The 27,706-nt window shown below is 57.6% G+C and overlaps 2 protein-coding genes across 2 annotated transcripts; one reads left to right on the forward strand and one right to left on the reverse strand.

The window, feature by feature from the left end:
* Window positions 1-375: 375 nt before the first annotated feature.
* On the reverse strand, window positions 376-17,512 carry SGCA (sarcoglycan alpha; the record flags this gene model as incomplete). The annotated part of the gene is made up of 9 exons (XM_084615492.1): window positions 376-613; window positions 1,363-1,548; window positions 11,635-11,661; window positions 12,355-12,563; window positions 13,955-14,117; window positions 14,617-14,815; window positions 15,151-15,223; window positions 15,801-15,955; window positions 17,317-17,512. 9 exons carry the CDS (start codon window positions 17,510-17,512, stop codon window positions 610-612), a joined length of 1,212 nt encoding a protein of 403 aa, XP_084471618.1. The 3' UTR covers window positions 376-609.
* Window positions 7,461-8,126, forward strand: LOC311513583 (uncharacterized protein; the record flags this gene model as incomplete). The annotated part of the gene is made up of 1 exon (XM_084615507.1): window positions 7,461-8,126. The coding sequence occupies one exon, from the start codon at window positions 7,461-7,463 to the stop codon at window positions 8,124-8,126; it is 666 nt and encodes a 221-aa protein (XP_084471633.1).
* Window positions 17,513-27,706: the final 10,194 nt, after the last annotated feature.

Below are 27,706 nucleotides of genomic sequence, written 5' to 3' on the forward strand. Positions count from 1 at the left end.
TGATGCCCCTTAGTTCTTGTGTTATGAGGAGTAAATAACACTTCCTTATTTACTTTCTCCACACCAGTCATGATTTTATAGACCTCTATCATCTCTCCCCTTAGCCATCTCTTTTCCAAGCTGAAAAGTCCCAGTCTTATTAATCTCTCCTCATACGGAAGCCGTTCCAGACCCCTAATCATTTTTGTTGCCCTTTTCTGAACCTTTTCCAGTTCCAACAGGTCTTTTTTGAGCAGGAGTGATCACAGTTGCAGGCGGTATTCCAGATGTGGGCGTATCATGGATTTATATCAAGACACCATGACCTTTTCTGCCCTAGAGTTAGGGAGCAGCAAAGCCGGAGCACAGAGACCAAGTTTCATATTAAAACGTGCTTTAATTAAACATTGCTCAGTGGTTTAAGCAATCACTGCTATTTATTACTTCCCCGCCTCTCTCCTGCTTGTGACGGACACACGCACACTGATCTCTTTAGTCCCCACCTGTTACTCTATTTCTCACAGTAGGAAAAACAAGATTTTCCCCCATCTCCCCAACCAACAAAAGATTCCTTGGCTGTTTGCCGCGAATCCCCTGGAGTCAAGAGACAGGAATGCCCCATGTTGGTCTTTACCTGTTGGGGGGAAGGAGAGAAAAGCCCTGGTAATAAGAATGTGTTACCCCTGTATGGCTCTCCCCCTTCGAAGACCTCGGCCCGGGTAAAATATTATAACCCAGGCCAAGAAATGAACAAGCAGTGTCTCAGGGCCTAGAGCCCAGGTCTCCTAACTCGCAGTCCTGTGTGCTAATCATTAGGCCACCCTGCCTTCAGTTAAAGGGTTTTCATCTAGCGTTTTAGTCCAAAGGAAGCAGGAGAATTGACTAAACAGCTTCCCACCCCCACCAGCCCCTTGCTGGCTGCCCTAGCAGAGAGGCCAAGGTCTCAGTGGACCCCAGAGGCTGAACTGCCCCCTCGGCCCAAGAAGGGGTCAGTCCCTACATCCTACCGACCCCAGCTGTGCTGACAAGGCAGTGTAGCTACAGCCCCGGGGACCAGCTGTCTGTGGGGCCTCATACACCTCTGTGTGAAAGGCAGGGGCTGTGCTGGGGGGTATTCCCCATGCAGCCCTTCCACCTGCCCTGCAGCCTCCTTGATGGGGCAAAGAGGCCACAGAGCAATGACAAATCAAGCCCTTGAGGCCTGATTCTCCCCTGGCTCCCCCCCCCCATTTCAAGCCCACTGACTGCCTAGGGGGAACAATTAACCCTTAAAGGGGAGGAGCCACCTGCCCCAGGCCATGGCTTTGCGCCCTTCCCCCCACCACCAATCAATTATCAAACCCATTCTGTGGGCCCTGACCCGGGTGGGCGGGGAACACTCACTGCTGGGCCAGGATGAGCGGGACGTGGGCGCTGTCCTGATGGCCCTGCAGCGGGGAGACCCTCTCGCCCGTGCGAACGTTGAACATGGGCAGGGTGGAGAGAGGGCGGGGCACGTCCCGGCTGCTGGCCATGTGCCTCAGCTCCTCCGTGTTGCTGTGGATCGTGTTGTGATGCACCATCTGGACACTGGCAACCAGGAGATGGGGGAGAGCAGAGAGGACACAATTAGCCTGGCCGGGGGGCGGGGAGGGAGAATAATAATTGTTTTGTAGTGTAGTAGCGCCTTGGAACCCTAGTCTTGGACCCCACTGTGCTAGGCGCTGTATGTTATGTATTAGGTGTATTACGGTAGCACCTAGGAACCCATCCTGGGCCCAGATCCCAGTGTGCAGGGCGCTGTACAAACCCAGGACAAAGATGGCCCTTGTCTCAAAGAGCTACGTGCGCTCTCTCTCTCTCACGTACACACACAATGAAATCCTTGTTCTGTTGGAGTCAGTGACAGAATTCCCACTGCCATTGCTGGGGCCAGGATTTCTCTCCTCCCCCCCCCCCTGCCCCCGCAAACACGCTCCGATGCTAACCCCTGGCTCGTGAGCTGAGCTCTGCAGGGATAGCGCGGGTGGGATTTGAGCGACGAGTCGCTTTGCTTCTTTAAAATCTCTGCCTATTCCTTAGCTGCGTGGCCACGCCACAGGGGGAAACCAGCCCCATCGGGCCACGTTCCCCGCATCACAGGGCCCCTCCGACATCACAAAGCACCAGGCTGCGCTACCGTGGTTACTAGCTTGGGCCAGTGACTTGGGGGGGGGGGGTCTGCCTTGGAGCTCAGCACTGCCTGCCCAGCCTCCCCCACGCAGGGAGCCGGCAGAGGAACGAGGCAATCGAGTACTAGCCCCGCGGAGCCCAGCTGTGAGGAGCTAAAGCCCTCGCGTGTCACGGGCCTCACCCCGTGCTTTCATAAAGGGGCTGTTAACGGCAGCGTTCCCTGGGTCCTCGGCGTCTTTCGAACCGAGGAAGCGGGAACGGTCCGAGACTGATCGGCGCCGGGAGAGGAGGAGAACCCCAGGGAGCTACGCCAGGGCCAACCGCCCCACGTCGCGTCGTTTGGGGCCGCACCTCCAGCCGGAAACGAGACCGGGCAGCCGGGAGGTGGCTCCAATCTGAAGGCTAGTCAAGGAGAAGTGTCTCCTATTGGCCAGCAAAATGACTGATCTGTGTGAACCTTGCGAGGGGTCCTCTTTGGCATCAGAGCCCCAAGGTTCAACCACAGGCCCAGGAGCCCCCACGGCCTCGAAGCATGCCAACCCCAGCGTCTCGGAGCTCATCCTTTGGGCTGTGGCCACCTCCCCGAAATGCCAAGGCCTCTCCCTGGAGGCCCTGAAGAAGATAATCACCAAGGCGGGCTACGATGTGGTGAGAAACAAAACCCATTTCCTGCGCGTGCTCAAGGGGCTGGTCTCCAAAGGGCTGCTGAAGCAGATGACTGGGATGGGCGACTCGGGCTCCTTTCGCACCGGCAGGAAGAAGAGGGACGTGAAGAAGAATCAAGTAGCCGCCAAGAAAAGAAAGAAGTCCGGGAGGAGGCAGGCACCCAAACGCGTGTCCTCCAAAGCCAGCTGGCCAGCTCGCCGGGGTAGGAAACGGCAAGCCGCCGTGTGAGGAATTGCATCCCCTGCTGGGGCTCCGCTATGAAACAGGGCTTAATAAAGGGATCCGTGTATTTAAAAGCTCTCCCGTGTCTGGGTGAATCCTTTCAAAGTGGGTTGCAAAGAGGAAACAGCCTTGGAAGTCAGGAGGGTAGCCTTGAAAGCCTTCCCAGCCCTCTGGGCTAAGGGTCATCAGTCTGGGCCATTGTGGTGCGGGGGAGAACTCTGTGGGATTACAAAACTGATGCTTGATAACTTGTCTAATCCGTCCCCACTTAATCTTGAACTGGAGCCCCTCCGTGTGCTTTGAAGGCAGCCCTGCTCCTCTCTCAGATGAGAAGGGAAGCCAGGCTTCTGGCCATTCAAGGTCTCATGGCATAATTTGCACATGTCAAGCTGTCTGTGCTCTCCTGAGCCCAAATTAGGGAGGCAGAATAAATATATAATCATCAAAGTTCCTCTTGCACTTTCAGTGGGTACAGTGCTTTTCTCCCCTCCCTTTACTATCATGTAGCTTTGCTGAGCGCGGTTAAACAGCCATCATGTGCCACCCCAGAGGTGGCAGCTAGGTAGAGTGATCTGTCAGGGCTCCGGAGGTGCACGGGACAGAATATTTTCTGTTAAGGTGTTGTGATAGGCCTCCATCCAACATGGGGAAGTCTGATCTAAGGCCCCCCCCCCCCACACACACTTCTTATGACCTCACAATGCACTAGCCCTGGCTCTTACGGTTACCACCCACATCTGGCCTTCAACGGAGCTCTCAACAAGCAAAATGACTGATATGAGTGAGTCTTCTCAGGTTCCCTCCTCTGATTCAGTCACCCTGGATCCTCGGTTAATCCAGGTTCAGAGGTACCTGAGAATGCCGGAACTTCCAATCCATCCTCTTCCGGCTTCTCCAGTCCACACGAGCATCAGGTTCTAGGCTCTCCGACCAGCCCAAGTCATCAAATTCTAGGCTGTCTGGCCAGCCAGCTGGTGCCAACCTTTCCAAGCTACTAAGTCAAGGTGTCTCCAAGCTCATTCTGGAGGCTGTGGTCACCCCCTTTCTCTGCAGGCTCATTGTAGCCGCTGGCTACCACATGGAGAGAACCTGATCTCCAAAGAGCTCCTGCAGCAGCTGAAAGGCACCAGAGCTTTGGACTCCTTCAGAATCAGCAAGGGGGGAAAGAAGAAAGTGAAAGCGTGCCCAAGAAAAGAGGGAGGCCTCCCAAAGAGTGGGAGCAGGAAGCCTAGCAGAAAGGGGAAGGCTAGGGCTGAGGGATCTTTCCAGGGAGCCAAGAGGCTGGCCAGTCAGGCTGGGCAGCAGCCGGTGAAAGTGGGAGGACCTTCAGAGCCAGAGGTCTAGCACTGCCATGAATATAAGATTGCATGTCAACTCTCCCGTGGCCTCTGGCACCAAGAAGGGGTAAAGGGTGGGAAGGCACCTGAAACCCCGGAGAAAGGAAGAGGGTGGGGGTGGAATGGAACCTGAGTTCCTGGGACTAGGGCCTTTGCAAGGCTCTGAAGTAAGTAGCATCTAGCCCCACCTACGTGGGGACGGGAGACCAGCCTGGGGTTGCGATGGGGCAAACTCAGCCCAAAGCGCTGACCACAGAAACCAGGTGGAATGGATTCCCTCGCTGTGCTCGGGCCTCTCTCTTCTTTGAACCCAGGGCAGGAGGGGGTCCGATCAACCCAGAGGGGCAGACAGCGTTTGACAGGGGCTGGTCCCAGTCTGTGGAACAAACTCCCCCAGGAGCGAAGGCCCACCCCAAGCCCCCTGGCATTTGGAGTGGAAGGTGCGGAGTGCTGCTCCCACCCGCCTTCACACACATTTCAAAGACCCAACCCTACGAAAACAGAACCCTCCACTGCCCCCACACTCCTCCCCCAGGGGAGAGGACACGATCCTCCCATGACAGATGCTGGCTACATTGCTGAATGCCCGACTGGCAGGTGCTCGTACACCGCAGGGGTGAGGGCAGCATGGGATCCTATAGAGAACGGAGTAGCTCGAACTCCTTGGATGGGGCAGAAGGGGAAAGTCCGATTTCTCATCCTCTGAGTGCGGACGCTGGAAGCAATTGTGTCCCAAGGTGGAGACCCTGCCCTGAGGCCAAGTCACTTCGGGAGAGCGAGTGGAGCTGAAGCAGGGGATGGGGAGTCCTCAGGTCTCCAAGGATCCCCCACCACCCCACCAAGGGCACAGAGAGCTCCCCAGTGTTCCCGCAACACAGAGCTGAACGTGGATGGATGCTCCCATGCTCAAGCATGCGTAGGAGGATCGGGGCGGAGGTGCCTGAAATCAACACGTCCCTCCACCATCTCAAGCAACCCCATGGGGAGGCCGTCTAGCGAGGCTGGACTAGGTGAGCACTTGCGGTCTGACCTCACCAGCTGGGCTGCCGTGGTTACTGGGTTTATAGGCTGGGGTGGCAACTGCTGGGCAGCTCCCTGCACAGGACGCTTGGTCAAGAAGCAAAACGGCAAGGAGCCTTGCTCCGTTTCCTTGGGCCTGCAAGCCCCAGCTCCATCAAAGCTTCTCAGGCAGCATAAACCAAGGTGTCCCAGCCTCTCCCCGGCCTTCCTGACGGCCGTGGCGACCTCCAAGCTGCCCCTTCCCCTGGCAACCACCCAGGAGACCCTTGAGGCCGGAGGCTACGCCATAGGGCAGAAGCAAGCACTGCTTCAGGAAGGTGCTGGCGAGGCAGCTCCTGAGCAAGGTGATGGGCATCCAGGCCTCGGGCGCTGCCAGAGCCAGCAAGGGAAAGCGGAAGGGCAAAGCCCACCAGGAAGATGAGGGGACCTCCAGGAAAGGGGAAAAGGCCACCGAGGAAACACTTGCCATGGTCGGCTTTGGGGGAGGAGGAGGGGGGTCATGCATCACCTCCATATTAGTGCACATAACCAAATTCATTCCATACCGGTGTGGGAAAAATTGTGACAGACCACACACATAGCAGGCTGGTTCGGGGAGGGCTAATCGTTCTGCAACATGCTGGCATGCAGGGGATCAGCAGTTGGGTGCCAGGGCATTGAATGCAGCAGGGACAGGCCTCCGGGAAGGAGGCAATCCCTTGCACTGCTCAACAGCAAGGTTGGAGAGAATATGGCCCAGAGGAAGGATCACTGCCATGGAGAGTCTTACAGGGGCTGGGTGGATGTGAAGGGAGGAACAGGATGTCCTCAGACTGGCAAGGACAGAATAACAAGAAACATGCCCACAGAAGAGCGGTGTATGGACGGACATACTCGTGGGTGCACACTCGGGTACAATTCCTAGGCCAGATTCTCCCACCGCTGCACACAGGTGACTCCCAGGGCAAGTTGGTATACGATGACAAGAGAACTGGGCCCACAATGGGCCAGATTTTCAAGTGCTTGGCCCCTACAATCAGAACCTACAGAAGAGCTCAGCTCCCATTTAGGCGCCTGAATAAAGGCCAGGAGTCAGCGCCCTGCCACTCCCGCTTGTGACACTCCCGGCTGGATTTCCCAGCATGCACCCACCACCCTGAGCTGTCCACGAAACCTGCTCCTGCTTGGGTGCTGAATGCTTCGGAGCAGCCTGGCCCTCTGCTCCTGGGAACACAAAGGAAAGCTCAGCACTTGGGGGTCTCTGGTCACATGTGGGGTGTTTGGTTAACACCTTGCAACCCACAACAATATGAGGACAGCACATTGCACAGTTGGGTCCCAAACAACCCTTTTGACTAAATATGAACGTGCCAAGCCTGGCTATATACATCTTGCTGCTCTACCTGGCCGCTTCTAACACCCAGAACACAGTGAGCACCGCAAGCGGGCTTGCAAACGATTTAAAGGGATACTCCCCTGCTCCTCTCCAAGGGGGCCTGTGCCCAGACACGCCCCTACGCAGACATCACAGGGTGCACCTGATGTCACAATCTACCAAGCTCCGGTCTCATGGCAACCACTATGTTCTAGCAGCCCAAGTGTGGCCAAGTGGGCTGGGGCTTACAGCTCATCACTCGCTTGCCCTGTACCCTCGCCCCCAGCTGACCACAGCCCAGAATCCAGCACGGTTGAGTCAGACAAGGTGGGTCCCTGGTGGGAGAAGGTCCTCAAGGAGAACAGCCACCAAGCGAGGCAGCCAGGCCAAGACGGGCCAAGGCTGCAAGGCCAGAGCTAAGAATCCGTGCGTCCCCAAACGCAACCATTAGGTGCAGCTTTTCCTTGGGTCCTCTCCGGCAGCCAAGCCTCTTGTACCCCGAGCTGCCAAGAGCTGGACACGCAACTCCAGCCAGAGGCTGGGCTCGGTGAGCAGGGCACACGTGCAGCAAGCTGGTCCTGGGGCAGCAGGACGACGGGGTTTTAACCGCCTGGCGAGTCCTACGTCTCAACGCGGAACTCCCAGACAATATAGACATTTAGCTGGTCTGAACGGGCAGACCCTAAACTGGGACAGGAGACCAGGAGCAGCAGCTCCCTTTGGCAAGCAAAATGGATGACACACAAAACCCTTCTGAGGTTCTTCCCCTGGATTCAGCTGCCCCAGCTTCAGGGAACCCTGAGCCAGCAGCCCCAGGTTCTGCTGACGTAGGCTCAGCTAACCCAGCGGCAGAGATCCGTGAGAATCTCGAGCTGCCTGAGGCGTCTGGTTCCAGCCTCCCCAAGAAGACCAAGCCATCAGGCAGCCGGATCTCCAAACTATCCAGCTTGCCTGGCGTCAGCCACGCCAAGCTGTCCAAACCACTGAGTCGAGGACTCTCCAAGCGCATCCTGGAGGCTGTGGCCACCTCGAAGAAGCACACTGGCCTTTCCCTGCAGGCTCTCAAGAAGATCATTGTGGCCACGGGCTACAACATGGCCAAGAAGAAGACCCATTTCAAGAGGGTGCTCTTGAGCCTGGTGACCAAAGGGCTCCTGCAAAAGCTGAAAGGCACCGGGGCTTCAGGCTCCTTTGGGATCGGCAAGGAGCTGGCCAAGAAGATGGGCACAGGGCACAGGAAGAAAAAGGCTCCCAAGAAACAAGAGAGGCCCCTCAAGGGTGGCATAGCAGCCACAAGCCTGGCCGAAAGAGGGCAGCTGCTGACGATGGATCTTCTAAGGAAGCCAAGCCGTCAGCCAGCCACGCTGGGCAGCAGCCAGCCAACGCTTGAAGGATAGACCCACCCCTACTACAGGTTTACCCCTGGTGGAAATAAAATGGTGGCTGTATTTAAAAACTCCCCATGTCCAGACTCATCCTTGGGAACCTGCCTCCAGGAGAAGAGAGGGGGAGGGGTTGAAGGAATGGTGATGTATTTACACCACGTGGGGCTCTGATCCCTATACATCTCCCAAGCTGTGTGGGTGTGTGGGAGGGGGGGCAAGTAGCACCCTATGTTGCTGGTCGAGCTTTCACATTGATCATGGGGCAAGGGACCCTCTGCTCTGCAAGGCTCTGTCGTTCCGATTAAGCCAGAGGACCAAGGCACGAACGACATGCAGTGATCAGAGGGCGTGCTGGGTTGTTGCAAAAGTGGGGATTTGATAGTCCCTAGGGGAAGAGGTGCCCTTTATGGAAGGACTTGAAGGAGAGAGATCCTGGACTGGCAGGGCTTCCATGCATCGGAGCCAGTATGGAGGAAGGCATACAGAGAGCCTGCAATCTGACCAGACAAAGCGGGAGGAGAAACAGAGGGGAAGTGATGTACCCAAGGTCACTCAATGAGTCAGTGGCAGAGCCAGGATTAGCACCCAGGCCCATCAAGTCCCAAGCTAGTGCCCTTGCTGCTCGACCTGATTCACCTGCTGTGGCACGAAAATGCCCGGTGAGGTTAACTTGGTCCTGGTTAGCCGGGGATTTGGCTTCCCCGACCATGAGTAGCTTGCAGTTTCATGGTGCTGGGTGCAATGCCCTCTGGGAGGCAGAGACCGGGATGCTGAGATACCCGCTGGCCTTTATCCCAGGATTCTGATCACACAAGCACTGGGGGCTGGCTCCTACTGCTAGCTGGCTGAGCACCAAGCTGGCATGTCAGGAATCGGGTCCCCTCCGGCTGTGGGCACAGAACACGCAACCGATGCGTAGGAAGACACGCTCACTCCATTGCAGACATGCTTAGACCAGCTCCATCCTCCGCCCCCCCCCCCACACACGACACAGCCCGTCAGCTCCCTTCTGCCACCCCTGGATAAGAGTAACTTCCACGGCAAGGCACAGGAGAGCCTTGAACCCCACACCCAGGGGCCTGCAGGGCGCCATTTCAATCAAATCAAGGGCCTTTTGACAAATTACATCTTGGCAGATCATTCAAATCTTTAAATCACAGTCTGTAAAAATTGCGATGTGGGGCGACACACACACGGGCATCACGAGCTCCTTATGACATCACAACTGGCCCACTTTTGCTGTCATGGTTACTGCCAGGTTGTCCTGGAGCCCAGGGACATCTGTAATAGGCCTGCAACCTCACATGGAAATAGCTGACTTGATCACTGGGAGCCAACTGGAATCCAGCAGGAGGGATTGAGCTGAGTCCGTTTCCCCAGGTACCTAGCAGGAGAAAGTCCTCGAAGAAAACAGCAGCCAAGCCAGGATCCTGGATCTCCAAGTCAGCCTGCGAGGAACCAAAATTGAAAAGTAGCTGCAAAAATTCAGCACTTTCACTCAGGAAACAGTGAATTGGCAGCTTCCCTGTGTCCTCTCCTAACTGAGGTCCCTGAAAATTTAAACCCAAGGAGCTGTGGAAATCGGTCTGAACGTGGAGCCCATGTCGGGGTTTGGATTCGCTGAGGGGAGGCCAATCTGCACAGTGCTGGATCTGGAGCAACCAGGCTGCCTACTTCACTCCAGGGTTCGGTGCTGCATCTCAAGCTGGAAAATACACAGTAAACAGGCAGGAAAGACCTCTGGCTGCCAACCCACCAGGCAAGGAGCAGCGAGCAAAATGACTGATACGAGTGAGTCTTCCCAGGTCCCATCCTCTGTGTCAGCCAACCTGGATGTGGCCACTCTGGTCTCAGATAAGCCAGATTCAGAGAGAACTGAGAAAATTGATACTTCCTGTCCATTGGTTTCCAGCCTCTTCAAACCAGCCCAAGCCATCAGGTTCTAGGCTCCTCAACCAGCCAGCTGGTGCCAACCCTTCCAAGCTACTAAGTCAAGGTGTCTCCAAGCTCATTTTGGAGGCTGTGGCCGTGTCCAAGGGGTGCTCAGGCCTTTCCCTGCAGGTTGTCAAGAAGATCATCATGGCCACTGGCTACCACCTGAGGAGGAACAAGCATCACTTCCAGACGGTGCTCAAGAACCTGGTCTTCAAAGGGGTCTTGCAGCAGCTGAAAGGCACAAGAGCTTGGGGCTCCTTCCGAGTCGGCAAGGGGTGGGAAAGAAGAAAGAGAAAGCAGTGCCCAAGAAGGAGGCCCCCAAAAGACTGGGAGCAGGAAGCCTGGCAGAAAGAGGAAAGCTGGTGCTGAGGGATCTTTCCAGGGAGCCAGGACGCCGGCCAGCCAGGCTGGGCAGTGGCCAGTCAAAGTGGGAGGGAAAACCTCCAAAACCAGAGTTCTAGCACTTCCATGAATACAAGGTTGCATTTCAACTCTCCTGGGGCCAGGCTCAGCCTCTGGCACCAAGAAGGGATGAAGGGTGGGAATGAGCCTGAAACCCATCTGCTAACAGCCAGTGAAGGGGGAGGAATGACACGGGTACCAGCTCAGGCTGAGGTCCTGTAGGATCTTGACCTATGTCTGCACTGCAGTGAAACACCCATGGCTGGCCCTGCTCAGCAAACACTCAGGCTATAAAATTACAGTGTAGACGGGCGGGCTGGGCTCGTCCTGGCCTCAGGGTCCCAGGAGGGTGAGTGGGAGACGTTGGTACTGCTGGCTCCTCTATTCAGATGCAGCCCTTGGCCTGCGGCTATTCGTTCTCATTAACGATCCCCTGGCACCTCTCACAAGAGTTGGGGTATTTAGCCCTGGCGCTCTTCCCAAAATCCTACTGGGAAGGGATTTGCATCCTGCTTCATCTGGCAGCCTCCTGCACTAAAGTGGGGCGTGGCCGTGCTGCATGTGCTGTCAAACGGCTGCCTCGTTCCACTCCAGAGGTGGCTGCATTTCAGTGGTGGGCAATGCAATCCCATCCTATGTGTGTCAGTGCTCGGGGATGAATTGGGCTATCGAAATGTAAGAGATTAATTCTTCATCTGCGTGACCCTTCGTCCCTGCAGAAGAAGGCAGGGAACGAAGGTGATGAGAGCGGGAGCCGGGAGCGGGACAAGCCTGGAGCCTTTTAAGTCCAAGTTTGAAGGCTGCATTGCCAGGCCCTGAGGGTCAGTCAACAGAGGTCTGCCCAGGCCACCGCAGGGACCTGCGTCCAGATCTGCTCACACTCACGGCAATGTGACAGTTGTGAGATATGAGTGGGGAGAAGAACTCCCAGGTACTGGCATGACTCGGTGTGTACACCCCCAGCCACCCAACACAATCTCAAACAACCCCCCAAACACACACCCACGTTGGCAAGCAAGCACACAAACTGCCGAAGCCCGGAAACGTGTTAAAATACAAACAGGCAGAAAACACACAACCGCGCAAAGCGCACACACCAATCAGCCTCACAAACCCACACCGACATACAAATCTCACACACACCCCCGCATGCAGACACAATGGTGATCGCTGAATCACTTACTCAGAGGTCTTCCTATCCCTTTTGTGCCTACGGGGGGAAAAGAAAGGGGGGAGTGGTCATGAGATATTGCCAACAGCTGAGCTTAAAATTGTCATCAGCTAAGCCAGATGTGCAGCCAGGCCCCAATAGAGATAAATCATAACTTTAAATAACCCTTGAGCAAATGTTTATAGACAGCCTGCCTGGCCCCAGCCACGTGAACAGCAGCGAGAAGTGAAGTGTGCGCGCACTGCTGCCCTCTGCTGGAGGGACTCAGAGCTGCTGTGTGTCATAGCCCCAATACGTCTCACAGCTAGTGGAGATCCTCGTACGGCACAAGTGGCTGAAGGGGCGGGGGGCTGTTGCCAATTAGGCCAACAAACTTTCCCGAATTGCGAGCTCAGCTGTTAAAAGTATGTCAAAGGTCACAAGATGTGACCAAAAATGAACTTCGGGAGCTGAACTCTCTCCCCGCTACCATGACAGACGGGTGCACGATCAGTTTCCCAGAGCGGGGGAAATTCCCCCCAGAGCAGAGGGGCCAGCCGAAAATCCAGGCACATCTGCAGCCCTTAGGGTGCTAAGTGCTTTGGCAAGGGTGGATTTCACTCAGCCCCAGGGGGCTCCAGCCATCAGCAAACAGGGAAGTCCTGAGCACCCCGATCAGCTGGGGAGGGGGTCTCCAGCTGATTCCTACATCCCTTCCCATTTCCTGGCTCCAGGGGCATCTATCCAACTTACACTCCCTCCCTCCTACAGTACATGATGTAGGCCAGGAGTAGGCAGAGCAGGAAGGCCACCAGCAGAGGTAGCAAGATGGTCAGCAGATAGTCAGACAAGAATGCCTTCTCAGGGGAGTCCGTGGGGGGGTTGTATTCGCTGCCCTCCTCCAGCACCCCATCGCCCCACACGGGCACCCCCTCCGTGACGCTGAGGCTGGAGAGATCGGCCTGAAGGAGGAGAAGAGAGAGAAGACGCCAGGATGCCATCAGGATTGACTGTGGTCTCTCGGGGGGAGACCTCTAGGGGTCCATAGATAGGAAGTAATGGATGATGGGCTGGGGTTAAGGCGGCGAACTGGGACTCTGGAGAGCAGGGATGTACCCCCGTGATGCCATACACCCCCATCTTTCTGCACCTTTGTTCCCCGGCTGTAAATCAGGGGTAGGCTCTTCCTTTGCCTGTGAGCCCTTTGCCACTCACTCTGCGGGTCCAGCCCCTGGCCCACCGGGGCCCTCATCTGAGTTGGGGCCACTAGGTGGCACTGCCCTAATACGGATCCTTAATAATAATCGCTGCCTATTGACTGCTGCAGGGGGAGGAGAGCTTGAGTGAAACATCCTATTAATTCCCATAGGGTGATCGGGAACCCTACAGCCAGGCTAATGTTTCCTATCGAATCCTCTGGGATTTGCCCATAAACATCCCCAGTTATCCCAATTTCCTGAGCAGTGGGGCCCTGCCAACATGCCCCCCCCCCGCCCCATCATCCCCCTAGGGACTTAATGAGACTGTACCAGCCCCATGGTTCAGACCCTGCATAAGGGCCTGGCAGAGCTCACTAGCCCCCACACCCCCGCCACCTTCTCCAAAGGAGCCGCCTCCCTCTGCTGGTGGAAAGGAGCACTGCGGCTGGCACTATACTTTCGGGAACTGAGTTGTTGGGGATTTCCAGCGAAAATGACAGTTTGCTTCGTTATTATGCCGCCGAGTTCCTCTTTCTCCACAGCGACACGGTGCTGCGTAAGACGCCCCTCTGCCTAGCACCTCCCTCCCTTTCATTGAGACCTGGCATTTGTCTTCCAGCAGCACCTAGAGCCCCCCAGCTGAGATCAAGGCCCCCCTGTTCTAGGGGCTGTTCAGACCCACAAAGGCCGGGCTACGCACACAGGTTGCAGCGGTTTAAGTAAAGGCACCAATTTAGTTAAACCAGGTGCAGCTTTGGGTGTAGACTAGGCCATTGCGAAAGCCAGCCCCTGCTGCCCCAGAGAGCTTATGGCCTAAATAGACAAGGGTGGGAGGGGAAGAGACTTGCCCAAGGTCACCGAGCAGGTCAGTCACCGAGGCAGGAACAGAACCAGTCCTGATTCCCAGCACAATACCCTGCCAATTGACCAGGAGAGGCCCTAAGGTTCACCTTTGCTGTTGCGCAGAGATATGTAATAGGTGGCATCTCCCAGGGCACTGAGATGGGACACCAGCTCTGGGGCAGGGAGTCTTGGAAACCCAGGTGAAATCAGTGGATTTCCCTGGGTCAGGATTCCTCCCCCTCCCCTGCCCCAGTAGTAAGGCGTGGATGCGAGACACCCAGGACAGCGCAGACATTGTCAAAGCCCCTCACCAAGGTAATGTTGCACCAGTCGACTCTGAATTGAGGGCTGAAGCTGTCATAGCAGGTAATGACCGGCTGCTGCTCCAGGCTGCACCTGAACTGGTTGTCGGAGGACATGGCCTCCATCAGGCAGTTGGAGAAAGGCCTGCGGGAGCCCACCTTGATGTAAACCCTGGGGAGGAGACGCACAGAGGGACAGGAAAGGTGGGAGGAAGAGGGGTTAGGTGTAACAGCTCGCGAGAATGTCGGTCATGGCAGCCCCAGCCTACCTCAGCTAGAGAAGCTGTGGGGAGCAGTTTGGAAGCCCTCCCAGCCATGGGGAATGGGCCAGGAGCCACCCAGCTGTGGGGAACAGTCTGGGAGCCCCCGGCTATGGGGAATGGTATGGGAGCCCCCCCCCCGCCCCAGCTGTGGGGAACAGTCTGGGAGTCCGTTGGCTGTGGGGAGTGGTCTGGGATCTTTCTGACTGGTAGAATCAGCCTAGGAACCCTTTGGCCCCATGGACCAAGCCCTGGTTCTAGGGTGTTTCCCAGAAATGCAAGCTGAGGGGCCAGGCTGGGGGACCCCAGGAGAGCTTGCACTGGGCAGCCTCAAGAAGGAACAGAGCTACGGAAGCCAATGGGTAGTTGTCTGTCCCGTCATAGTTGATGTTCTACGGGAAAGGTTCCTACCCCTCCTTCCTGCCCTCGATGGGCAGGGGAACACGGCCTCCCCGGTCCAAGGCCGACGTGATGTTGATGATACTCCAGTCCTTCTGCTCCAGCATGATGTCCAGGGCTTGCTGGAACTGCTTCTGTGCGTCCGCCGGCAGGACTTCCTCCACGTCTCGGTTCTTCACGAAGAACTCCGCCTGGTACGGCATCTGGGTGTCTGTGGTGAGGGAGCGGAGAGACCCCGTTGGGAGGGCATCGGGGTTGGACCTGCAGAGACCTCATAAGGGCCTTGGAGTCTTACAGCCAGGACCTCTGGCATTATGAGTATGCTGAGGTGTCTATGGGAAGGGGCAACCTCCAACGGATGCTGGGAGGGCTGGGTGGTGTCGCTCTCTTGACATGGCAGATGGGTCCATCATTGCACCATCAGGTCAGGGCTGCTGCTGGCTCCTCCTTGCCCTGCCCTGGCGAGGGGATGGTGACAGACCTGGGATAAGCTGGTTGCTAGGAAAGGGGTATGGGTAGCGATGACAGGGAAGGCGGGGGCATTACCTGGGGAGGGGACAACGGTGAAGATGACCCTTTGCCTCACAGTCTCGTAGGTGTGTCTGTTATACGCCGTCACCTGCCACATGGAGAAGAAGAAAGAGGTTCGGATCCGCGCATGGAACAAAATGGCCGCCAGCCAGGTCACGTCCCACTTAGGCCATCTCCTTCTGCTGGGGAGGGTGGCTCAAACGGCAGACCCGGGCAGGAGGCGGAGAAATCCAAGCTCCAGGGGGTTTGCCCTGTTGCCCTTGAATGGGGAGATGGCTCGCGAGTGCCCAGAGAGCGCTCCTAGAGCCGGGTCAATAGAGGGAAGGGAGCCCCCAGGTTGCAGCCTGCTCGGGTCTCCATAGGACTTTGGAGCTGTTTAGCTTTATTGCGTTAGGTTTAGTCCCGATGACCAAGCGTTCACCGGCCCCCATGGTGAGGCCGACACAGCCAGGCACCCACCCGCCCCTCACAAGCAACATTGGTTCTTACGCCCTCAGACGCACACACACGGAACCCCCCTCCGGCCCCGTACACCCGCACCCCTCCCAACAGCACCCATTGCCACAAAGCGACCCGCAATGGCCCAAAGCCACACCCCTGCCCGCAAAGACGCTGCGTCCTGCCCGTGCCCCAGGGCTCTGCGGGGGACAGCGCCGGCCCCGTACCTCGATGAGCTGCCTGCCGACGTCCTTCGTGGTGGGGGACCCATATAGATAGCCTGTCCGGTATGGCCCACGTTGGGTGTAGCGCAGCCACCGGGGCAGGTCGGGGTATCCCAGCAGCTGGGCGTGGAAGGTGATGGGGGTGTCGGGTGGGATTTCTGAAAGGATCCGCACATGGTTTGAGGGTTTTCAGGGGCCTTCACTTGGAGAGGCCCCACCAGGCTAGTGCTCTTGAGATTTCATCCTGCTGCCCGTCACCACAGGATCTGGGTGCCTTCCATGTAAAATCAAGACCAAGAGCAAAGTCCCCAGTGGACTTCACGGGGAGAAGGGAGGGGAGCGGGGGAGAGGCAGGCAGGAGAGGCACCGTCCCAGCAGCCCAAGTTTCATACCACCCCAACAGCGATGGGACCTTCCCCGGAGCCAGTTCCTACACCACGGCCTGGCCCGTATATGGAGCCAAGCCCAGGGCTGCTGTGTGCACCGCACCCCCAGAGATCCCAGGGGTGACGAGAGAGACAGCTGGGGAGATGCTGGTCCCCTTTCCCTATCCTCAGCTTGTCCATCTGTCCTTCCACCGCGAGCGCCTCCGAGCTGGGACCGGCCCTTACTGAATGCTGGAAAGGGCCTGACCCAGAGTGAGAGCTACTCAGAATGAGTAATAATAATGCTAGACAGCTGAATATGAGAGGGAGAGAAATACTGCAGATAGACAGACAGTGGGTTATGTATGGTGATAGAAGTGTCTGGTGATGATAGATTAGATTAATATTGGGATATGTCTGTAGATAGATAGGTGTGTATGTGGATAGAGAGATAGACGTTGAGGGGTGTATGATGATAGATAGATATTGGGGGTGTATGGGGATAGATTAGATTTATATTGGGATATGTCTGTAGATAGATAAGTGCGGATGGGGATAGATAGATAGATTAGATATTGGGGGTGTCTGGTGATAGATAGATAGATGGGGGTGTTGTGATAGATAGATTAGATTTATATTGGGATATGTCTGTAGATAGATAAGTGTGGATGGGGATAGATAGATAGATGTTGAAGGGTGTTTGGTGATAGATATTGGGGGTGTATGGGGATAAATAGATGGGGGGTGCCTGGTGATAGATAGATAGATGTTGGGGGTGTATGGTGATAGATAGACGTTGAGGGGTGTTTGGTGATAGATATTGGGGGTGTATGGGGACAGATACATGGGGGGTGCCTGGTGATAGATAGATAGATGGATGTTGGGGTATCTGGTGATAGATAGATAGATCAGATTCGATATTGGGGTATATGGAGAGTTGATATATACATTTGATATTAGTCCTACAGCTTGGTCAGTCTATGTTGGGGAGTGGTCAGGGAATGGTACCAGCCACCTTTGGACCCAGTTCCCAGTGGAGCCCCCTCCTCTTGGATCGGTTATGGGACTGACCTGACAATAGGAATCCAGGAAGCCATTTGCATGGGGCCAGGTTGGGTATGGGGCTGTGGGACCCTCCCGGCGCACTCACTCACCGCTGTCATTCTTGCGAATGGAGGGGAAGGCCCCCTGGAAATGTTCCCTCTTCAGCTCATGGACGAAGACGGCTCCGGCCACCGGCGAGACGTGCCGATCGGGGAGAGCAGCCAGGATCCCAGCCAGGAACACCGCTGCGAGGAGGGTCTGGGTTACAGCTGGCGGCCCGGTGGAATGGGAGCATCCTGTGGCCATATGGGCTCCCCCAGATCCAGCCAGGAGAAGACAAGGGGAGCAATGGGCAACCAGCCAGATAAGAGCTGCGGGAGGAGCTCAGGGGGACGGTGTGGCACGGTGGATGTGGCTAGGGCCTGTGAGTCCAGAGAGCCTGGGTGATCTTGGGCAAGCTGACCCCTCCTTCCGTGTCAAAGCGGGAGCTGCTCGGCACCTTCCTCTTCCAAGCACTGAGAGACTTGGGGATAAAATGCCCAACTCAAGAGCCCAGGGGAGGGTTGCCAACTTCCTAATCACACAAAATTGAATACCCTAGCCCCGCCCCTTTCCTGAGGCCACACCCTCTGCCCCACGGCCCTGCCCCCCACTCAGTAAATTCCCCCTCCCTCGGTGGCTCACTCTCCCCCACCCTCACTCGCCTTCACTGGGCTGGGGCAGGGGGTTGGGGTGTGGGAGGGGGTGAGGGCTCTAACTGGGGGTGCAGGCTCTGAGGTGGGGCCAGAAATGAGGGGTTCAGGGTGTGGGAGGGGGCTCCAGGCTGGAGCAGAGGGGGTGAGGGCACGGTCTAGGGGTGCAGGCTCTGGGGCGGGTCTGGGGATGAGAGGTTTGGGGTGCAGGAGGGGGCTCTGTGTTGGAGGGGCTCAGGGCTGGGGCTGGGGGTTGAGGCGCAGGCTAACCTCTGGCGGCTCCCAGTCAGCAGCGCAGCGAGGGGGCTAAGGCAGACTTCCTGCCTGTCCTGACTCCGTGCTACGCCCCAGAAGCGGCCATCAGGTCCGGCTCCTAGGCGGAGGCGTGGCAGGGGGCTCTGAGTGATGCTCTTGCCCGCAGGCACCGCCCTCCCAGCTCCCATTGGCCGCAGCTCCCGGCCAATTGGAGTGTGGAGCCGGTGCTGAGGGCGGGGGCAGTGTGCGGAGCCCCATGGCCCCTACCCCCCAGCGCAGTGCCAGGACAGATAGGGACTAGCCTGCCTTAGATCTGCAGTACCGCCAACCGGACTTTTAACGGCCTGGTCGGCGGTGCTGCCCGCAGCCGCCAGGGTCCCTTTTCGACCGGGTGTTCTGGTCGAAAACCGGACACCTGGTCACCCTATTACAGCCTCCACAAACCCAACTACAGCTTCCCAAATAGGCCTTCCAGAACCCCCTGGGGGCAGCTTGGACCCCAGCGAGAGCCCCCCAAGTTTAGAGCGAGACCCGGCTTCGGGCCGCCAGCTGGTTCTGAACTCAGTTGGCTCTGCGCCACCTTCCCACGGAAGCCTCCTGCCCCTCCACCTTGCGGAGCCAGCTGGTGGGCCCAGCCAGAGCGAGTCCGCCGGGGGCGGGGGGAAATGGCCTGGACGGAAGCCGTCCCGTCCCCCTACTCCTGCTGCACCTTTGGCTATATTTAGTTTTAGCTATATTTAGTCTGAGTTTCTGGGTTCGCCTTGCTAGTCGCCAGTGACTCTCCGGGCTGGGGCCAGTGGCAGGGCGGGGGTCTCTGTCTGTGTACCCCTCGCCCCTAAGGAGGGGCATTGTTTTCAGCCCCGTGTCTCACTCTCAGAATAGCCAGCCCTACCTCCTTGTTTGGGCCTTGAGGCTGGCTGCTGGCATCTCTCCCCCAGCCCCCCGAACCCCGGGGCTCTGCAATACAGATAGACACCCCCCCCTCCAGCCTCGCTGCAGAGAAACCCCGGGGCAGAGAGAGGATGTTACTTGCCCGTAAGGAAGGGAGTCCACAGCAGTCCCCGGGCTGCCATCTTTGCCCCCTTAGCCTGGGAATCCAGCCAGAGCCACGCTCTGATTGACAGGGACAGGCTGTCAGGACAGACAAGGCGAGAGAGGGATCCGCCGGGGTGGCGGGGGGGTCTAGACAAGGTGGAACTGAGCTCCAGAGCTGGCTGTCTAGCTAATAGCCCGAGGGCGAGCCAAGTGCCACTGGGTATGTGCCCGAGGGGTAGATGCCCAGTGGGTATGTGCCCAGGGGGGTAGGTGCCTAGTGGGTATATGCCCAGGGGGGTAGGTGCCCAGCGGGTATGTGCCTGGGGGTAGGTGCCCAGGGCAGGTAGGTACCCAGTGGGTAGGTGCCCAGGGGTAGGTGTCATGGGGGTTAGGTGCCCAGGAGGGTATGTGCCCAGGGGAGTATGTGCCCAGTGGGCATGCTGCAGCCAGCGGGAACCGCAGGGCACGGAGGTGGGGGGGAACTGCCCCAGTGACCCCCTTGTTTTCACAGGAGTCTCCTGGGAATGAGGGGACCTGCTGCAGAACAGCACCCCCTGCTGGCCAGATTCAGTCGCAACTCCCTGGGCAGAGCGATCCCTGACAGCCCCTCACACACACACACACCCTCGGTCTCCCTTCCTACAGCACGGGGATTGCCCCGGCCCTCGCTCAGGCCCCATGCCTGCCCCAGGTTAGCCTGGGAGAGTTAACGGGATTACAGGTGGAGAAGGTCTGGCTGTGGGTCCAGGGCCAAGCACCTTGCAGCTGGCGGGGAGTGGCCTCTGCCAAGGAGGACCCAGCCCTGCCAGCACTCGTGTGGGGCAGGGAGAAAGGGGCGAGCGATGTCCTGGATCCAGACATATTTTGGGCCCAGCCTTCTCCTCCCCCCCAGCCTTCTCTTCCTCCCACTGACTCCTTGATCTCCTCCCGGCCAGGTAAAACCTCCCACGCATCAGCTGTCTTGGCACAGAGTCGCCACGTGCTGCTCTGATTCTCTGCTGTGTCTGGGATCCCGGGGCCCTTGCCCGGCTCGGGGGACGGCAGTGCCGGGGAGAGGGGGCTGGCCCTGCGGCCTGTGAGCCCCAGCTGCCATGCGTGGCTGAGGATCCTGCCCGCGGTGCTGTGCTGGCTCAGAGGTCATCTCTTGCCCACAGCTGGATTGTTCCACTAACCTCCCTGTGAACCTGCCCCGGGCTCAGCGATCGTCACCGCTCGGGCTCATCTGCCCACCACGGCTGGGGAGGCTGGCTTGGTGCACAGAGCAGCCACGCCCTCTGCCTGGTGGGGAGCCCTGCATCCCACCCTCCGACGGCCCTGCCTGGCCTGGGGGACTGACAAGCAGAAGCCAGCCAGAGCTGTGACCTGGTGGGTAGGGATGCAGGCCAACTCCCCCCACACTTCTCCGATTCATCCTGGGGGCGAGAGGGGAGCCCGTACAGAGCAGCAACCTCTGGGCTGGGAGCATGGCCTCTGTAGCTCCTTCAACCCCATCTCCCCGGCCTCTCTGCCCAGGCTGCCGGCCAGGAGGGCAGCTGTGGCTTGTAGGCTTTTGGGACGTCCCTAGAAGCTGGAGTGAGCCGCAGCAAATCTTCCCCCAGAGGTCACTGCACACAGAGCAGATAGCGATGGTTTCGTAGGGCCAAGTTTGCCCCCGGCGTGCTGAGCTCTTGGGAAGAGCTGGCCCCAGCTGTGTGGGGCTCAGGTCTTAGTCCTCACCGACTCGGGAGAGGCTGACACCCTAATGACGCCATCCTGCACTTGGACGCTGGGCGGCAGGAACCGTGCTGCAGCGGGTCTCAAAGGCTCCTGGAAGCATCTCAGCTGGAGTGACGCCGGCCCGTGGGCTTGGCCGTCTCCTGTCGGACAGGGAAGGGATGAAGAAGCACCATTGGAAAGCCATGGGGGTTGGTCTAATGCCTGCAGAGCCTCCTGCCTCTAGGGCACCGGCTGACGCCCCCAGCAGGCGGGCGTGATCGACCGCCGTGCCCATTGGGCACGGGGTCTACCTGGAATGTGCTGGAGGGTCTCACACCAGCTGCACCAGGGCTGGTTCTAACCGAGCCCCGAGGATCAGGTCTCAGTGTCCTACCCACGCCGAGCAGGGTCTCGCTCCTGGACGGCTCCCGTTGAAATCAGGGGAGCGACTGGAGGAGCAAGAGGCCACGCACCGACGTGGGGAAGAGGGGCAGGATTCGGCGAGACGCCTTCACTGATCAGGCCTCGGTTTCACTCCCGTTACTGTGAGCTGAGTGGTCCAGATCTCCCCAGCCCCGGCCCGTTCTGCCCACAGACCCCGCTCCGGGTGCTCCGACCCTGCTCCCATTTCGCTAATTACACCATTCAAGGGATCGAGTGGATGAAAATACAAATCACACAGATGCCACGACAAACATGTATTCAGACGCCATGCCACGGTGCTGCTGAAGGCACTGTTCTCAATGGAGAGCCACAATCTGTACAGAAAAGCCAGGATTGAATGAGCAATCGGAAAGGATTCGCCTGTCTTCCCCAGCCCTAGAGGGCCAGGTTGAAGTGCCACGGATAGGTGGAGATGGGAGGTGGGGGAAGCCTGAACGGATGCTGTGAGTTGTGGGTAGGCAAAGGCCGTCTCCAGCACAGTGAAATGGGGACAGGGAGAGGATAAAGGCTACACACTGGTCACTATGGTGCAGGACACAGCCTCTAGGAAAACAGTGGGGACAAAATTCAGCTCTTCCTGTTCGCAGATCACAGTCCTCTATGGTGAGGGACTGGAGAATCACCCTCATTACTCAGCAGTATGGGGCTTAGGACATATGCAACAGTTCTGCTTCCATCCACTAGAGGGCAGTGGTGACAGTACAATTCCATAAGGGTTAATATTAGACTTGCAAAGACATGTGAAACAGGGTGAAAGGGGAAGCCAAACCGCAGGGGAAGAGCAAACTTTGGCAGCTGTTTTGAGTGGGCCCCTGGACAGTATATAGGTTGCATTTATCTTTTCATTCACATTTCTCCCACTCTCCCGCTACTTTCTTCAGTCCGTCTCGCTCCTCTCTGCTCCATCTCTCAGCCTCAGTTCCTCACCTGTGAAATGGGGATAAATCATCCTTCGTCTAATTATATTGCAAACTCCTCAGCCCCAAAACGGTGTGTACAGCACCTGGCGCAATGGGTCTTGCACTCAGTGCTTCTGGGTTATTTACAGCTGCCCTAGTGCAAGCCCAAATCATTAGAGATAGGGACATTTTCAAAACAATCCCCCCCTTACCCTTTAAATCTGTAACATTTCATCCAGCTCAAAAATTGTTAAGGGGGGAAGGAAATTTGCAAAAACATCAAATTTCCCCTCTGATTCTTCCTCCTTTAATATTTAAATTTAGTAAAAACTTTGCAACATTCTGACCAGCGAAGGCTTGTGTCAGGTCTCCCGTTTCCTGGCTGTTTGTCCTTTCCTGTCCCCACAGTAGGACAGTGTGGACCTTGAGAGCCCTCCCTGCACAGATTTAGGGACCGATTCTGCGGTATTTGATCTCCTAGGCGTGAAAGCGCCGCTCTTGATTTGGGACAAAGAGGGCGAATGGGATGACTCGGGTGCAGGGGGGTTTTGGGGAAACAACAAGGTGGAGGAACAAGGGGTAGAGAGACCCCCATAGAAGTGGGACAAACACCCATCCTCGGCAGGAGAGGGCTGCGTGAGCCCATTTGCCCGCAGAGAGCATGGCCCATGGATAGATTATCTCCTGCCTGTTTCCACTGTGAGCCCAGCGCCCCCTAACCAGCCACCCTCCCCCTTTTCCGTCCAGGCCTCCAAGCCTGTGTGTGAGTGGCGTCTATATTTAGGGCGGTGTGTGTTTCCTCCGCTCGTTTAAGGTGGCATCTCTGCAGGGCTGCCTGTGCCCCAGCCCAGCCTGGGGGCGGAGAGAGGGTCTGGTGGACCGGCCACCGGACTGGGACTCAGGAGAACTGCGGTCAATTGCAGACTCAGCCGTGCACTTCCTGGGTGCCCTTGGGCAAGTCCGGCCCACCCCAGAGGTACCCTCACACCTTTAGAGGAAGAGCAAGAGATTGGAGAGGGGAGGACGGGGCTGGGCCCACTGATGGCCTTGCCCTCCCCCTCCACCCCATCCTGACATCCTGCTGCCAGTGAGCTTCTGCCCCCTCTGCCGGCAGGTGGGGTCATGGGCAACGCAGGGCACCTCCCGCTGCAGAGTGAAAGCAAGGAGGCTGCAGGCTGACTGGCACCTCCTTGCAAAGGACTGGCGGGGGGGGTCCTCTAACCCCCTCCCTGCCATCTCAGCATGGCAACGGGCTTGGCAGGCAGGTGCCCGCCCATGCCAGGGCCTGTGATTATTTGTTCCCGGGGTGTATGTGACTCATTGGCAGGGGCTTTTTATGTTCTGCAACAGGCCTGTTATTAACACGCGGCTGCAGCTCCCTGCCTGCTGAGTGGCCTGGCCTGATTCGCCCTGGGATGTGGCAGAGGAGGGTGGGTGGAGAGCGGGGCTAGGGGGCTGGGGGGGGGCGGTGGATAGCCACGGAGCAGCCTGCGTTAGGGAAAGGGGGGCCCGCCTCCATCCAGCTCTGGGGGCCCCTCAGCGATGAGCCTGCCCCGGGGAGGATGCATTTTCCAGGGAAGAGGGTGCATCTGCCCCGCCAGATGCTGGCCAAGGGGGCAGCTTTTGCCCCCTCCCTGAGGCCGGGCACTGCCGCGGGGGGCGAGCGCTAGCCCGGGAGGGGGGCGCGGGGGCAAGCTGCAGACACGCGTGCCCAGGGCGCTGAGCGGGGCTACCCCAGCCCCCAGCCGGTGCGGGAGGTTCTCACCGGGCTGCCCTTTGCCCCGTCTCTTAGCTGGGTGGGGAAGGGGGGGCTGGCCTGGTGGGGGTGCCAGGGTGCAGGGAGGAGGGGCTGAGTTGAAGGGGGGGGTCTGAGCTGGGCAGGAGGAGGCTGCAGGAAGTGTGTGTAGGGAGTTTGAGATCCGTTGTGGGGAGATCGCAGAGAGTGGGGGCCTGAGCTGTGGGGCGGCTGTAGGGAGGGGGGGTCTGGGCTGGGGGGGTGGTCATAGGGAGGGGGATCTGAGTTCGGGGGGAGGCCCTGGGGGGGTCTGAGCTGAGGGGAGGCTGCAGGGGGGGTCTGTTTGGGGGGGTCTGAGCTGAGGGGAGGCTGCGGGGGGGTCTGTTTGTGGGGGTCTGAGCTGAAGAAGGCTGAGACCAGTTGTGGGGAGGCCGTGGGCGGGGGGAGGGGGGTGTCTGGGCTGTGGGGTGGCCGTAGGGAGGGGGGTCTGAGCTGGGGGGAAAGGCTGCAGGGAGGGGTGTCTCAGTTGTGGGGGAGCTGCAGGGAGCAAAGCCAGTAGCCTCATTAGTCTCCATTAAGATTCTTGCTCCGCTCTTCAGTGTGGTGTTCTCTCCTTGGCGGGGCTCCCCAGGGGCAGCTGTGCTCACGTAGGCCGCTCCGGCCCCGCTCCTATTACAGAGCCTTAGTTTCCAGGGCATGTACCTGCTCCAGAAACTCCCTGGGAGCTGGAATGTGGCCCACACATTTCCAGGGCACGGGGAGAGAGCCGTGCACGGGTGTGCACGACCACATGCGAGTGTGTAGGTGTGTGCCCATGCCGCTGTGTGTGTACGCACGTGCGAATAGCCGTGCACGTGACTCTCCAGTTGTGCATTTCTGCCGCACCCCGGTATCCAGAGGGGAGGAGACTGAGCCCTCAAGCGCCCTCCGGAGCATCTCTCACTGGATGCTCCTGGCCTTTTCAACCCATTAACGAATTCAGGTTCCAATGCCCAGGAGAGGCACTTACGTCTAATACCCATTTGTGAAACACGACGAGGTAAGCGGTGCCCCCTTAGGCCACACAGTGAATCAGTCAGTGGCACAGACAAAACTATCCCAAGAGTCCCAGTTCCCAGGCCCCCTTCCCCCCAACCCTGAGACTCCAGTTCCTTTCCCGAGCCAAGAATAGAACTCAGGAGTCCTGACTCCCAACCCCTCTTCTCTGCCCATTAGATCACTCTGCTGACCATGTTTTAACCCATTGTTTTAAAGCACATTCGCTCACTTATGTTCTGCCTCCCCCCACAAAAAAAATTTTACCCTGCAGCCTCAACTGGATTTGGTATTCTTCATTTCCTGCCCTAAGCCATTGCACTCAGATTGCTATGTGCTGCTAACCACGAGATTACCCTCCCCCTTAACACTGGGAATGAGACTCAGAAATCCAGATTCCCACTTGTTGCCCTCGAACGTGTAGACTAAACTCCACTTTAAGGAGTTCTCTGGCTGAGTGAGCTCCCTCCCTCCCAAGTGGGATCAGAACCCAGGTGCCCTGCTGCCTTGACTCCTGCACTAACCACTAGCCCGCACCACTGGATGCAACTCCCCTCGTGGCTTTAGGTGTTTCGAAACTGCGTTGCCGTGAGCAGCTCCACCGACCACGCAGGCTGCAAACTCAGCGAATGCCTGTCAGCATCAGCTCCCTCCAGCCCTTCCCCTTCCCTTCAGGTGGGTGCAGCCCCCACGCTGGCGTGGCTGATCTCTGAAATACATACTTGCAGGGCTTTTATCAAGAGAAAAAAGGGAGGCTAAATATAGCTGTCATGCGCTAGATAGTAGGTAGCTGAGGGGGAGCCCCCGTGTGAACATGAACGGGGGCTTTTGGAATGAGGAGTCTGTTCCCTAGGCGTGACTGACTCTGAAGGAGGGATCAGGGAAGAAAGCAACCACCCGCGGATTCCCAAGGGCTCAGTACCCACCGCTGGGCCCAGATTTGCTAAAGTGATCAGCACCCAATGTACTGAGCTCCGGCAAACCTGGACTGGAGGGCTTGATTCTGATCTCACTCCGGTGCCAACTGGAAATGGCTCCATTGAAGTCAATGACCCTGACTTGTAGTTATGCCAGGACAGGGACGGGGTAAGATGATGGCTTAAAGCCCATGTGCACTCCCTTTGTCTGGGTAGGGCCATGCAGGATGCGGATGTAAATTAGAGCAGCCCCTAGGCTGCTCTAAATCTGTGCTGTGTATCCCATGATCCTCAGGGAAGTAGAGGATGACCATAGTGCTAGGCATCCCGGCTATGCCCCCAACACCCTCCCTGTGCTGGATGTTGAGAGTAGGGATAATGTGGTACCTGTATGCCGGCTGCCTGCTGAGGGAAATTCTCAGGGAGGCTGTTACCACCTGGGGATAAGCCTCAACTGAGCTGCCTTCACATCAAAGCAAGAGTAAGCCAGTCCAGAGAGACGAATCCAGACTGACTTCAGTGCTAGCAAAAGCACCAGGCCCTTTAAATAGTTGGAAAGCAAAGCGAATTCCTGGAGGGGGCCTGTGGCAGGGAAACCCCAGATGGGTGGGCACTGGGAGAGCGATCTGGAAAATGTTTGAACCTCCTGGGGTAGTGGGGAGAATGGCTGGGGCTGGACTGGGAGGGGACCAGCGAGCAGAAAAGAAATACCCCTCCTCCCCCCCGCACCCCGTGGCAACGGAACTGTCATGCCTATTAATAATGGGGATTAATAATTAACAACGGCTGCCGTTTAGTGAAGCCCTTTCATCCGAACATGAACATCCCGTGGGCTCTCGACAAACTGGTTTGCAAATGGCAGGGCTCGATCCTCATTCCCCATCTCACTCCCTTGGCACCGGAGTAAATGTGCTGGTTACAGAGAAGTTAGCACCCCCCCCCCCGGCCCCGTACAGGCTGCGAGAGCTCCGCCCGGCGCTGTTGCGTGGCCATCTCTGGGGTGGGCCGCGGCAGCGAGTTTAGGACAGGAAGTGAAGCAGGATCCTGTGTTTCACTGAAACTGCAGTGGGGAGGAAATGCGGTGAGAGGTTTGTGCGTGGCACCACTCTAGGGACCGAGATGGAGTTACGCTGGGAGTGGAGGTAGCTTAACCCAGCGTACGAGGGAGCGAGTAGCAGTTTTGAGCTGGGAGTCAGGAGTCCTGGGAGTCAGGACTCCTGGGTTCTGTTCCAATCCCATGTACATCTACGTGGCCGGCGGAACACAGGTTGTGCCGAATCTCCGCTTTCATTAAGAGGAAAAAAAGAAAACCCCTCAAGGCTACTGAGCTGAGCGTAACTGACCCGGGGGCCGTCTGGGTCTGCAGGGACCCTGAAACAATAACTCAGAGGTGTGGACTCACCTCTCACCTCTCCGTTGCGGGGTGTTTATAGTCCTGGCTTTACAGAACTCACCTGTCTCCTCCAGCTGAGCCGCACATCCTGTCCAGTGTTATTCCAGCCGGGCTGGCAGGGGAGTTTTCGCTGGATTCATTGTTTTATTCTGCACTGTGCCTCTTCTGGCTCAAGGAGGCGCTAGGTTCCCTCTTGTGTGTCCCATCCATCCCAATCTTGCAGTGACCCCTGCTGGGGGGGCTAGGAATTGGTGTGTGTCATTCATTCACTCTCCCTGTGGGTCCCTCCCAGGCTACCTGCTGGCTTGGTTACAGATTGGCCTAGATTGCCCACCTATATCCCCTTTCCTTAGGCAGCGTTCCCTGCCGGGATCCCTGCTAGGCAGGCTAAGAACGGGTC

This window comes from Lepidochelys olivacea, assembly GCF_965140295.1.
Source record: "Lepidochelys olivacea isolate rLepOli2 genome assembly, chromosome: 27".
Lineage (NCBI taxonomy): Eukaryota > Metazoa > Chordata > Testudines > Cheloniidae > Lepidochelys > Lepidochelys olivacea.